This window comes from Myotis nattereri (genome assembly GCF_964212035.1).
Source record: "Myotis nattereri genome assembly, chromosome: 6".
In the NCBI taxonomy this organism is placed as follows: domain Eukaryota; kingdom Metazoa; phylum Chordata; class Mammalia; order Chiroptera; family Vespertilionidae; genus Myotis; species Myotis nattereri.
The window spans coordinates 55,055,459-55,067,763 of record NC_138081.1 but is presented as its reverse complement, the minus strand read 5'-3'; the positions used below and the strand labels follow the sequence as shown (position 1 = coordinate 55,067,763).

Sequence of the window (12,305 nt, the reverse complement as noted above, 5' to 3'; positions counted from 1 at the left end):
GGATTAAGGTTTTAATTACAATTCCCTATCGAAATAGTATGTTTGATGAGCTGATCTTATCAATTAATAGTAACATTAAAGCTCAAGAAACAGATTCACAGAAAATATGCTTAAGGGCGTCTTTTAAAAGTAATCACACCCAGGAAACCAGCAGGCACAGCGGGTTTCGGCTCGGACTTGGCCAGGCCAGGCCAGGCCGGTGCGCGGTGCGGGCTGGGGCGGGGGCTGGGGCGGGGGCTGCTGCCTGAAGCCGGGGGACTGGACCTCGGAGTTGGGAGGGGAATGTCGGGCGCCTCTTCCAAGCCCAGACCCACATCAAAGTTGGGGCCCTACAAGGGCCGCGCAGTTCACTGCGTTTGGGTCAGCCTTATATTCCAGGGGCAAATAAAGTAATTTGAACATGCACCAACAGTTTTCCATAAAATACGAGTTAAAAGAAGTAATAGAACTAATCACTGTCTCCTCAAATCAAGTAGAAAACATTTCAATGCACTAATTAGAGTAATTAGAATAATAAGCCTCTGCCTATATGTGGTAAGACAATGTGTACAAACAACTTTATTTAATGTATACTGGTAATCAGCGATGCGTGCCTGCTTGAATGCTTAGCGCAATAAAACTACCCTCCGTCCGCCCAAACAATCAAATACAAATTAGTTTAATGATTGTGCCTGCTGAATGTCTCAGAAATCTTCCCGGCAGAGGCGAGTAAATAGAAGCATCCTTGTTTGCGCGCGTCCCTGCCCGGCTGGCCGCGGGGCCGGTGAGCGGCCGTAGGCGGGCTCGGCGGGGAGCGGGCGGGAGGCCTGGCGCACGGGGCGGAGGCCGGGCCCGGCGCCAGCACAGACCCGCGCCCCGGCGGGACCCCTGCTTCTGCGCTGGCCGCCTGCCCACCCTCCCCAGCCAGCTTCCTGCCTCGGAGGCCCCACCGCGCACCCCCGGACCCAAGAGCCCTTTGTCCCCCATCAGGCCTCACCTCCTCCGGAGGCAAGAGGCCGCCGTAGAACTCCCGGCGAAGGTCCTAAGAATTGATTTCCTACCACCAGCGCCTGCTCCCAGGGACGTGGGAAGGATGAGGGCGGGGGAGGGGGGCGCTTCAGTGCGGCTAGTGCCCAGGCCCCGGACGGAGACCCCTAGGCCTCGGCTGGCGGGAAGCGGCTCCCCCCTGCTCGCTGCCCTCAGCTCTGACTTGGGACGAGGGGGTGTCCAGAGGGGCTGCCCGGCCTCCAGTGTGGACAGAAGAGCGGCTTGAGGCCCAGCCGGGAGTGATGGGTTGCGGAGGGTGTCTGGGTTCCTGGGCCTTCATGCTGCGGAGCTTGGAGAGCAGGTTCCTCTCCGCTGGGGGCAGGGAGCTGAGGTCCCGCGTGGCAGAAGTTTGATGCGAGTGAGCTGGGGGGAACGGGCTTCGGAACTTGGCTTGCCAGCCGCGCTCCCTCGCTCCCCTACTGCCCCCAACAAACAGAAGCCCGACACACCAGTCCAGGGGCCCCGTTTTCTTTCCTCCCCAGTTTTCCTGCAGTTGCCTCCTCTGCCCACTTCTCCTGGGGCACCTTCTCCACGGTTGCCTCTCGAATGCAGAAAACACTGTCCTGGGACCAACTTTGCAGAGTCCAACGGAAAAGCCACGCAGACAGGAAGCTAGGAGACTCAGCCCTCAGCCACCCTGCGTCCCACAGGCCTCGCTACCCCCGGTCACGCTCACGCGTGTCGCCAGCGAGGCCCAGCCAGCTCACCACGACTCTAGCCAGCTTCCCCAGGGGTGGCGACCAAACCCACGGCCTCCACTCTTGTCCCAACAGCCACCTCTACCAATCGCCATGCCCTCCCCCCACCTCCCTGGAGAGGGGAAGTGCCGGAATGGCCAAAGACGTCGGGGCTGTCCAGCTTCCCCCTAGGAGTTGGGCGGCAGAGAATCCGGGTTCTGGGCAGACACTCGGGGGGCCTGGGCTGGAGGACGGGACGCCGGGCCCTCCCGCTTCTCTCCCCTCCCGGCCCGGCCTGCAGGACCGTCTGGGACTTCCTTCAGGGCCAGGGTTCTCCGAGGTGGGGCTCGGCCAGGCTGGGGTGCCTCCTTCGCAAGCCCGCAGCACTCACCGGCTTGGGCCAGGGGCTCCAACAACTTTGAAAGAATATTTTGTTAGGGGAGCAAACAAACAAAAAGTTATGAGTGCCAAATCATTCTCTTCTAAATCACGTGCTGTGGGTGATAAAAATTGAGGTTTATTAAGGCATGAGATTTCTCAAGAGGAGGAGGGGAAGAACTCCCAACACTCTGTACCAGGATTTGCCTGAACCTTAAAGCCTGGTGACTTACAATGGCTAATTTGGGTTACACACCCGCAAGAAACTTTTTCTTTTTCCTACTCTCCTAGGCAAAACTCGCCAGGTGGCTTTTTTTATTTTTCTTTTTAAACAAACCCGGAGGAAACATTGGTGGGAGGAAAAATATATGCTCCAAATAAAAAAGGATGCAGATTCAAATTTACTCCACAGCAAGGTTTCTATCGCCGGAGTTCTGTACACCGAGAGTTAATCGCACACAATTTATAACAATCTACATCCTCTCCATATTGCTCAGATGGGGTCCTAATGCCCCCCTGTCTTTCTAAAATCAGTGACAGGTGAATCTTTGTGGGGCATTTATTTCCTTTTTTCTAGATGACAGCTCCCCATTCTGAGAGCAGAGAGCGGTTTGCCGCAGCTACAGACCACTCCAGAGCCCGGGCTCTTCCTGCAGGAACCGCATATGGAGTCCCCCACCCTCCAAACCCCAGACAAAGAGCTATAAAAACTCAGAAAGACGTGGAAGGAATAAACTTTAAGATATAGGTGCACTTTTACTGGTGTATTAAATAACATTTCAGACATTTTTTTTTAAAAGAAATACATCTTAATGTTATCAACAACCAGAATTATAGGAACAATAAGAGAGGCCAGGGTTGTTTTGATGGGGTATAATATTGTTTCTAAAACCTCTAACAGCTAAGCCAAGCAGAGTTGTTATTAAGGTAAAGGAAAAGTACCACATGATAAAGTTAATTAACTTTTTTCTTTAAAAAAAGAAACAAATTTCCTAGCTTCCCACCAAATACAAGAACAACATGGAAATATTCTGATTGTTTCTTTATCTCCATAACTAAGCAAAGCCTTAAAGGAAACAGAAAAGCCATTTTCTGGCACTCCTGTGCCCACATAGACAAGGGGGTATTGAAATAGCTCCAGCCCAAGTTCTACAAAGGTGGGCAAGTTTATTCCATGATTTGCTAGTGGTGAGCCCCTGCCACTTTGAATTATTCCCCATCCTGAATCAAGTGCTGGAAACAGGAACCAGGAGCCCTGGTTCTCTCCTACCACCCACTGCCCCCTGTAAATAGATTATGTTTCACTGAAAAAGTAAACTTTCCTGAATGGAGAAAACGTTTCTATAAAATTTAGCTGTACATCTCATTTAGTTTTATTGTCAAGATTCATTCCCAATATTTCAAGATGCATCTTTTACTTTCATTTCAAATGGACATGGTCCCCTTTGCCTCACTGAAATAAACAAGCAGGCCCAAAGAAACACTTTTACCTTTGACCTTCACTTTACCATCCTTCCATCTTTTTTTGGTACAAACTCCATTCTTTACCTCATTCTTTAACTTGTCTAGGAATTTGATAGAATCTAGAACAGAGTCCTACAAACTGATTGAAAAACCAACAAAGACAAATCACAGAGGCCAATGATCAAAAGATAATTTCTCTCACTCAGCAGCCCAGCACTCCGAGCTGCTTCCATAGTGAGGCAAATGAAAGGCAAATGAATGCAACATCTAGACCTACATGTGCAGGTACCAGCGCCATTCCCTCCCCTCCCCCCGCAGCCCCCCATTGTTGCTGATGCATCTCTTTATTAATTGTTTTTGGAGGAATAAGTAGAAAGATAAGCGCCTTTATTAAAGCCATTTCACCAGAAAAATAATTGCCAACCGGTGTGTGGCTCCCACTGGTAGGAGCAGGAGGGCAAGGAGAGGAGTCCTTTTGTTGCTGCATCTGAAATATCGAGGAGCTAACTTCGTGGGAACCGAGAATGTTTAGAAGTGCCAAGCACAACAGTATTAGTGGCCATTCCCTCCGTCCGACCTGCACATAACTCCCACATGATCCTTTCTCCCTCACCTTACACCATCAATTTAAAAAGTGACAGATTTTGAGGAAACACAGGAGCGCTCTCAGGATGGCTGTCTTCTGCATTATTGTCTTTGGGGAAAAGAAAGGGTTTGTCATTGTGACTAGCCAACATTTTAGGGGTGACTGCCCCACAAATTTCTCCCAGAGGCAGCGATGGAGTGTTTTCACCTTAGCATGTAATACACTCCCCCCAACGGCATGGAAACCGCTTGAATAGCTTAGAATCTGAGCGGCAAGCACGGGTCAAAACCATGGCGCGTCCGTTTAACACGTGATGGTTGCCAGTCAGTAGCCCCTGTGGCTAAGAACAAAAAACGCCTTCTCAAGGTCCACGAAAATGCCTGCAGAGGGCAGATGCTGCTTGCTTTCTGCCTACAATGGAGGAGGATATTGACCCAGAACTCAAATCTATACCCAGCTTAAACATTTCACCCATCAGCATGTCTGCGGTCACAAAACACTTCTTCTTTCTGTCACTTTGCGTTCAGGCTATTGATAAGATCATTTGGCTGAATCAGTTTGGGACCTGTGTAATATTGACTAGGAGTTAGAACAGATGATCAGATGTAATAAGCCCAGAAACTACCTTTCAAAATGGACATTTATACTAAAACCAATGTTCCAAGGAGGACTCGAAGTACATCAGCAAACTTGTAAACTAACCCAACACTGCTTGGATGTCTCCCTCACCTTCGAACTGATTTTGGTAAGTGTAATGTTCATCTGCCACTATGAAACAATCTGTTATTAGCACCACAGTCCTGAGTGCTCCCTAGGTTCTTTCCTTGTTTTAGAGGCTGTTTGTTTGCCTAATGAGAAATAGACACTATTGTATAAACGAGTGCAAAATCCATCTTTTTCTCTGTAAACCTAACAGGAATAATACATAGGACCTGCCTCTATCACTTGGTAAGCACACATATTGCATATAATCAGAGTTGTTTATTGAAAGATCTTTGTAAACCACTAAGAAGAATAGTTTCCTTAACTCAGCCTCGTTTTCCTGTAGATCCAAATTATGTGAGGGCATGTGGGTACAGATTAAAGTCCACCTAGTTCCATTGATATTCTCCAAAAAACTAAAATCAGATCAGGTAAAGCTAACCTGGAAAGAAGATGCAGGGAGAACTGCATTTATTTAGAGGGGACAAACATCTCTTTGTCAGACCATGAAATGGCAAGCAAATTGAAGCTCAAACCCAATGACCATTTCAATTTAATGCTATAGGCATAGTAGCTGAATGGTTTGGGATTGATGGCAGGGGAGGTGGTTTGCAAAGAAAAGTGATTGAGAATAGTAGTCTCACTTAATAATAATAAAAAAAGCCTCTGAAAGTTATTAACGTGAAACCTGGCAGTATATGCATAAAATTTATTCCAAAACTTTATGAAGTATAAAGGAAGGGAAGTGTTTTACATACAACTCAACTCAGTCAGTATAAGGTCTAGGTTTTTCCCCTTAAAACTTGGCACTATTTTTAAAAATAAAATAAAGATATTTCAATAATTAGAACAAACTATGAAGGTATTGTGCATTTCTGTTTTATGTAGATAATAAAATATTACTTTAACATAAATATATAAGGATCTCTGCGTTTTTATTTTCCCCACAAGCACAACCAAATGTACCAAAACAAAGTATTTTTAAAGAGACTGAACAAAAAAAATTACATCCCATATAGATTTTGCTCACCTACTCATTTAAAGCTACAGAAAAACAGTTTCCAGAACCTTTTTGCTTTAAAAGAAATAAATATACATTGAGGCAGGCCACTTAAAAATGATATGAAAATATTTCCCTGGGTAGCATTAAAAAAAAGAAAAAAGAAAAATAGACAAAGAAACATTTAAACTATTTCTGCATTTCAAAAGACAGATATTAAACATATATACATAGTGGGAAGGTTCAGTGGTAGCTTTCATCTTAGTAAACCTCTGAGAGTTAGAGGAGGACACATCCCCTGAACCCCAGCTTCTAACCTTACCCACTTGGTAATAAGAATCTGAAAATTCATTTCCTCCCTTTACCCTTGGCTATTGCCCTGCTCTGGATTGCTTCACTAAAGGCCAGTCCCCACACCTCAGGAACAAGCAGTGTGATGCACCCCAAGCAGCTCCATGCCCATCTCCTTGTGACATTCATTGGGGGAAATGAAATACAGGCAAGTAAATATGCCCATTATAAGTCATCATTTATCTTGCAAAAACATTGAAAATGAAACAATCACTGGTGTTTGAAAAGACAATCTAAAGCATATTTCCTAAAACCTTAGCTACTAAGTGCAATGCTAATCTGATGCTGAACCATAATTTTATGGTATTGAGATTTAATTTTTTAAATAAAAATTTACCTAATACCTAACCAGAAAAAAAGCCCCGATCTTTTAAGATTAATAAAAAGTGTTTTCCCTTTTAGCGCCCTTTTGTGCTGATTACTTTTAAATATTTTAACTGATCACAGTTTAATGGCATTTATTTTCAATGCAATTACAGTTTTGTGTGTTTTTTTCACCTCCACTTCCCAGTAGATTCTTTTGTTATGGGAGTTATCCGTTTTCCATCAAGATAAGGTAAAAAAATGCACTTGAAACTATTAACAAAGGGAGAAAGGGAAGGACTGAAAATAGCATTTTTCCCCCTTCTACATTTGGCTTCTTTAGTGAAAGAGAGGGTGGGTGAAGCTGTCCAAGTCAAACTGGTATTTTCTGTAATGAATTACAGGAGAAGAAGGTATGGGACCTTAAATATAATTGATATACAAACGAGCTGGTGAAAATGAAACCAGTCTAGAGTGGAAACACTGTTCTCCGTATGCATGTGGGTGTTTGTGTGCTAAGAAACACAGTCGAGGCACACACCATGAAGTTCCCAGGTTATTTTCTTTATGTTTTTTTAAAGCTATTAAAGGAACAAAGTTTAACTGCTACTGTCAGCACAAATAATTCCTTCTAAATGAAGTTATTAAAACTGAAGGCAGAGAACTATACAGGGGGTGTCTGGAGATATGTATTTCCCTAGTTCTCTTCAAAGAGCCACTTTCTTTCTGTTGAAAATGTACTTAACCTCCACATATCCTCTGAGCGCTATCACAATGGGCCCGCTTGGTAAAATGAAGCAATCGGTCACTCACTATCAATTTTTCTTCTTCTCCCCTTTGCAACCTCCCCCAGAAACACTGCCTGAAAACGAAGTTTACTTTGTGGCTGATAACAAAAAAACCCCACAATGTTTGGCTCTCATTTTTGTATTCCAGAGTGGATTTTTGCCTTGTTAAAGAGGGTAGACCATGCACATTTCCTGAAAGCAGAGAATTATTTATTTTGAACGAAGCCAATCGTTTTTTGCTTTGGTAAAAGAAGCAAATAAAAGTTACACCAATGTAAGGGAGGAGAGGGGATCTGAAGGTAACCAAAGTTCACAAACAGTAAGAACAAGTGGCTACACGGGAAGGTTAGAAATGGAGAGTGGCCAAGAGCTGGCTTCAACTCTTTCCTCTGAATAAACAAAACAAAACACAAACCGCGGCAATTTCAAAATTAACGGTGGAAGAAAGAAAAATGTGTTCATGCATTTGTTCATGTAAACTTCAATTTTCTTGCAGTGCAAATTTATGTGGTTAGATTTTGCCTACGTCAAAGAACATGTGTATTTTTTCCTCTTTCCTGATGGGGATCCACATTAAATAAACACAGCAGCATGTGCCAACTCCCGGCATTAGGAAGCTGTGTTTTGTATTTATCACGGCTTGGTAGATTTTTGTTTTTGGTAATTTATTTAGTTTTGCCAGGTCTCTCTCTCTCTCTCTCTCTCTCTCTCTCTCTCTCTCTCTCTCTCTCTCTCCTTACTCTGTGAGACACTCCATTGCCTGGGTACTAGCCTGTAAAGGTCAAAACACATCATTACACCTGCTACCGTTTGGATAACCCAGTGCCTTCGTTGCTTTCCTTATTTTTTTTTTCTTCTTAAGGGACGGGGAAATAATAATTAAAAATAAAAGAACAATCAGAAGTTAGAGAGGGAACAAGGGGGCCGGGAAAGGGCGGTGGGCCGAAGGGGAGGGGGAGCCCCATGCTCTGCCCCTCCCCCGCTCGAGTTCACTGGACGGGCGTCTGCACCCCGTGGTGTGGTGGCGTGTCCCTACTCCCCCCGTACACATCCTCGGCGCCCGGCAGAGTCCCTCCGGGAGGGGTCATCCTTTTCTCTTTCTGTCTCCTGTTACAAAACCAAACTCTCACCACCTCCTTCTCCAGCTGTAAGCTGTCCGCGAGGGAGGTGATCTCCTGGGCGGAGGGCTTGGGGCATTTGAGGAAATGGCTCTCCAGAGCCCCCTTGACGCTCACCTCGATGGAGGTCCGCTTTTTCCTCTTGCGCCCCTGCGCTGCGATCTTGTCTATGCTGGTGGGGCTGCCCGAGGACGAGTCCGCCTCCTCCAACCACTTGTTCAACAAAGGCTTCAGCTTGCACATGTTCTTGAAGCTCAGCTGCAGGGCCTCAAACCTGCAGATGGTGGTCTGCGAGAACACGTTGCCGTACAGGGTGCCCAGCGCCAGCCCCACGTCCGCTTGGGTAAATCCCAGTTTGATCCTCCGCTGCTTGAACTGCTTGGCGAACTGCTCCAGGTCATCCGAGGTCGGCGTGTCCTCGTCCGAGTGAGGGTCGTGATGGGCGCCGGGGTGGCCCGGCGGGCCCTGCGGGGGCGGCGGCGGCTGCGGGTGCGGGTGCGAGTGCGGGTGCGGGTGGTGGTCTGCGTGGTGCGGCTCCTCGTGCGCGTCCCGCAGGCCGTGGTGGTGCAGCCCTGCCGGTTGCCCGCCGGCGCCCAGCATGCCGTTCACGGTGAAGCTGGGCTGTGAGTAGAGCAAGCCGCCGTTGGACGCCCCCATGGAGGGCGGGAGGTGCGCTGCGGCCGCCGCGCTCCGCCATGCCCCGGGCCCCGGGTGGTGGTTGGCGGCGTGGTGCACCAGGTGCGGCGGCCGCTGCTGCTGCTGCTGTTGCTGCTGTTGCTGCTGCTGCTGTTGCTGCTGCTGCTGCTGCTGCGGGTGCTGCTGCTGCAGGGCGCCCGGCCCGTGCAGCTCGTCGCCGCGGCCGCCCTGCTGAACCACCACCGAGGGCTTGATGTCCGGCTGGCCCAAGGGGCTGGTGGACCACGGGGAGCCGTCGCCGCCGCCCCCGCCGCCGCCCCCGCCCCCGCCGCCGCCCCCGCCGCCCCCGCCGCCGCCGCCGTGGGACAGCGCGGTGATCCACTGGTGAGCGTGGCTGAGCGGGTGCCCGTTGCTCTGCAGCGCGCCGTAGTCGCCCTGCACCAGGCTCTGCGCCTCGCGGTAGCCCCCGGCGCCCTGCTGCATGCCACCCGGCGGCTCGGCGTGCACGATGGAGGCGCTGGAAGTGAGCAGGCTGTAGTGGTTAGACGCTGCGGTCGCCATGACTCTCAGAGCCGGACTGGGCGCTCAGGTTAAAGGAGCCGCGCATTTGACAGTTACTTTTTCGCCTCGGGCTCTTCTCTTCCCTCGCTCTCTCTCTCTCCCGCAGCGGGCAGCTCGACGACGCCTGCTCCGACGCCTTCTGTAGCTGCTTGCTCGTGCTATTACTGCTGCTGCCGCCGCCACTGCCTCTCGCCCGCCCTCGCTCTTTCTCCTCTCCCTCCTTCTTGCTTCGCTCACTCTCAGACTAGCTCTGCGCGCCCCCCTCTCCCTGTTCTCTCCAGCTCTCTCCCGCTCTCTTGGCAGAGCCGGCTTGCAGCGGCACGCGCCTGGGCCCCGCCCCCTCCGCCCCCTCCCATTGGCTCCGCGCCCTTTGATTTACGTGGATACCACTAGCAACCTCCCAGGCCGGCGCCGCTGATTGGCGCAGAGCTACTCCTCCTCCTTGCCCCCTCCCGGGCGCGGAGTCCTCCTAGCCCTCCTCCAGAGCCCCCTCGCCACTGATTCAGATTCTCTTAGATCTCACCTCCCCTTCTTCTCCACCCTGGGGCCTCCACCGCCCTTCTCCAAAGGGCCCCGCCCCCCATCTGTCTCCCCAGCCGACTGGCCAGGAGGGGGTAGGGGTTTGGGGGCAGGGGCTGGCCCCTGCGCACTGTGGATCACAACCACTTGGAAGGATTGGGTGGGTGGATAGGGGGTGTCGGTCCACCTTCTTTTCCCTATAGGGCTTAGGCGCGGGGGGGGGGGGGGGACTGTTGGAGGGGGAGGAGAGAAGGAGGGAGGAAGAGAAAGGCTGAGTTGCACCGAGTCAAGAGGCGTCTGATTTTTATTCACCTTGGGACATATACATATCAGCGTCTCTTAAACCTACAACCAGACGCCAGACTTCCTTTCCCCACACGGTTAGAATTTCAGTGCGCGGATGCTTCTTGCTCCAAGGGGTGCGGACACTTTTGCCCTCAATAAAGGTCTTTCCCCCTCCACCCCGACGCTAGCGCAGGCCCTTTTTTTTTTTTAGGTCCCAGGTCCAATTGTCTCCCAGCCCCTCCACCAGAGGCCCCCACGAGAGGCAGGCTTAGCCCGCGCATCAGCTTTCAAGAGCGCTGCGGGCCGGACTGAAAGCAAAACAAAACTCTGAAAGTCTATGTCAGATTCCCACACTAGGGCGCGCGCACAGTTTTTAGTTTAGAAAACTGGGAGTCTGCGCGCAGACCTTAGCCTTGTGCGAGGCTACAGGAGCGCTGGCAAGGGGTGCTCAGCCTCCCGGTGTGAAGGAGGCACCGAGGGCCGCCCCAGAGAAGCCGAGCCTTCGGTGCTGCGTGAGCGCTCCCCTGCAATCCTGGCGCTTTTCCATGCCACTTTCCCGTTAGCTGCTTCGATGGGGAGGAAGAGTGTGTGACGGAAGATGGGCTGATGCTAGAGGAGCTTTCCTAATCAGTAACTTCTGCGGACGCCAGTGGGTGGGGTTGGTCTAACTCAACTCTCAGGCGCTCTCTGGCGAAGCTCCCTCCTTCGTCTTCAGTCATGAACTCCACAGAGAGACTGCGGGACGGTGCACTAGCGGCGCCAGTCCATTCAGCACTAGCTAGACGCGCTGTCAGTTTCCCAGCCGAGCCGGGGCAGGTGCCTGCAGCAGTTTGGAGCCTGTGAGTCCGCCAGGATAGGCCTGGGCTCGGACCCAGGCGGAAGCATCGGGACTGCCGCGCCGAGCCAAGCTCACGGCGGCGCCTGTACTTCAAAAGGAATCAGAGGTTGCTGCCGGGGAAGGGCCAAAAGACCTCCAGGAACTTGATCGCGTTCCCCCTTTCACCCTCGGCCCCGCGCGTTGCAGCGCTAATGCCGGTGCTGCCGGCAGTCATGGGTTTGTGAAGGAGACCGAATCAACGCCCAAGGGGAGCACTTTGAGGCTTCTGAGCATCTTAATCGAGACACCAAAGTAGAGCGGACCAGAGAATTCATCATGACTAACGAGGAGCGGAGCTCTTTGGGGAGTGGCTGATCTGTTTATAAATCACCACATTGAGCGCCCGACGGGGCGAGGCACGTTGGCTGAGAATTTCCACGTGCCCTGTGTTGATGAGCGTGTGGGTGGGAGAGACCGAAATGGTGAGGGGAGGGTCGAGCCCACGGGCTACCAGCGGGACGGACCTGCAGCCCCGACGCGCGCACCCGCGCGGCGAGGCGAGGACACACACAGTGTGCCGCAAGATCGCAGCGAAAGCATGGAGCCACTCTGGCCACGCGCCTAGGGGCTGCTGAGAATCCGTTAACTTTGTCCAGCTCGGAAAAAAAAAGGAAAAAAGTCTGAGGCTCGGAGCGCGCCGACTCCGCGGCTGGCCCCGGCAGCTCCTCCACTAGGAGCGACGAGACTGGGCAGCTGCCTAGCCTCCCCAACTGTGGGCGCACGGCTCCCCTGGGGCTTTGGGAGCGCACTGGCCGCTTGCCAGCCGCGTCAGGTCGCGGCCTTCGGCGGCCTTCTCACTCCTCCCCCCACCCCCCACCACGCCTCTCGCTCTCCCTCTCCACCTCCGGCTGGGAGATTTTCAGCTCCCACAGATTGAAGAATCCAGCCTCCGGGAAGGGCCGCGTCCGGACACCCAGCAGCTCCCCCTCCCCCTTCCGGGGCAGGTGTCTGCTGTTCTCTAGATTTGATTTCACATTTCTCTAGGGACAAGCCCCTTTGCAGCCTGTGGGGGTGATACACTTGATCGAAGAGAA

General features: G+C 51.2%; 1 protein-coding gene across 1 annotated transcript; it reads right to left on the bottom strand.

The window, feature by feature from the left end:
• Positions 1-2,310: 2,310 nt before the first annotated feature.
• POU3F2 (POU class 3 homeobox 2) lies at positions 2,311-9,590 on the bottom strand (the record flags this gene model as incomplete). The annotated part of the gene is made up of 1 exon (XM_081094091.1): positions 2,311-9,590. The coding sequence occupies one exon, from the start codon at positions 9,588-9,590 to the stop codon at positions 8,265-8,267; it is 1,326 nt and encodes a 441-aa protein (XP_080950217.1). The 3' UTR covers positions 2,311-8,264.
• Between the last annotated feature and the right edge of the window lie 2,715 nt (positions 9,591-12,305).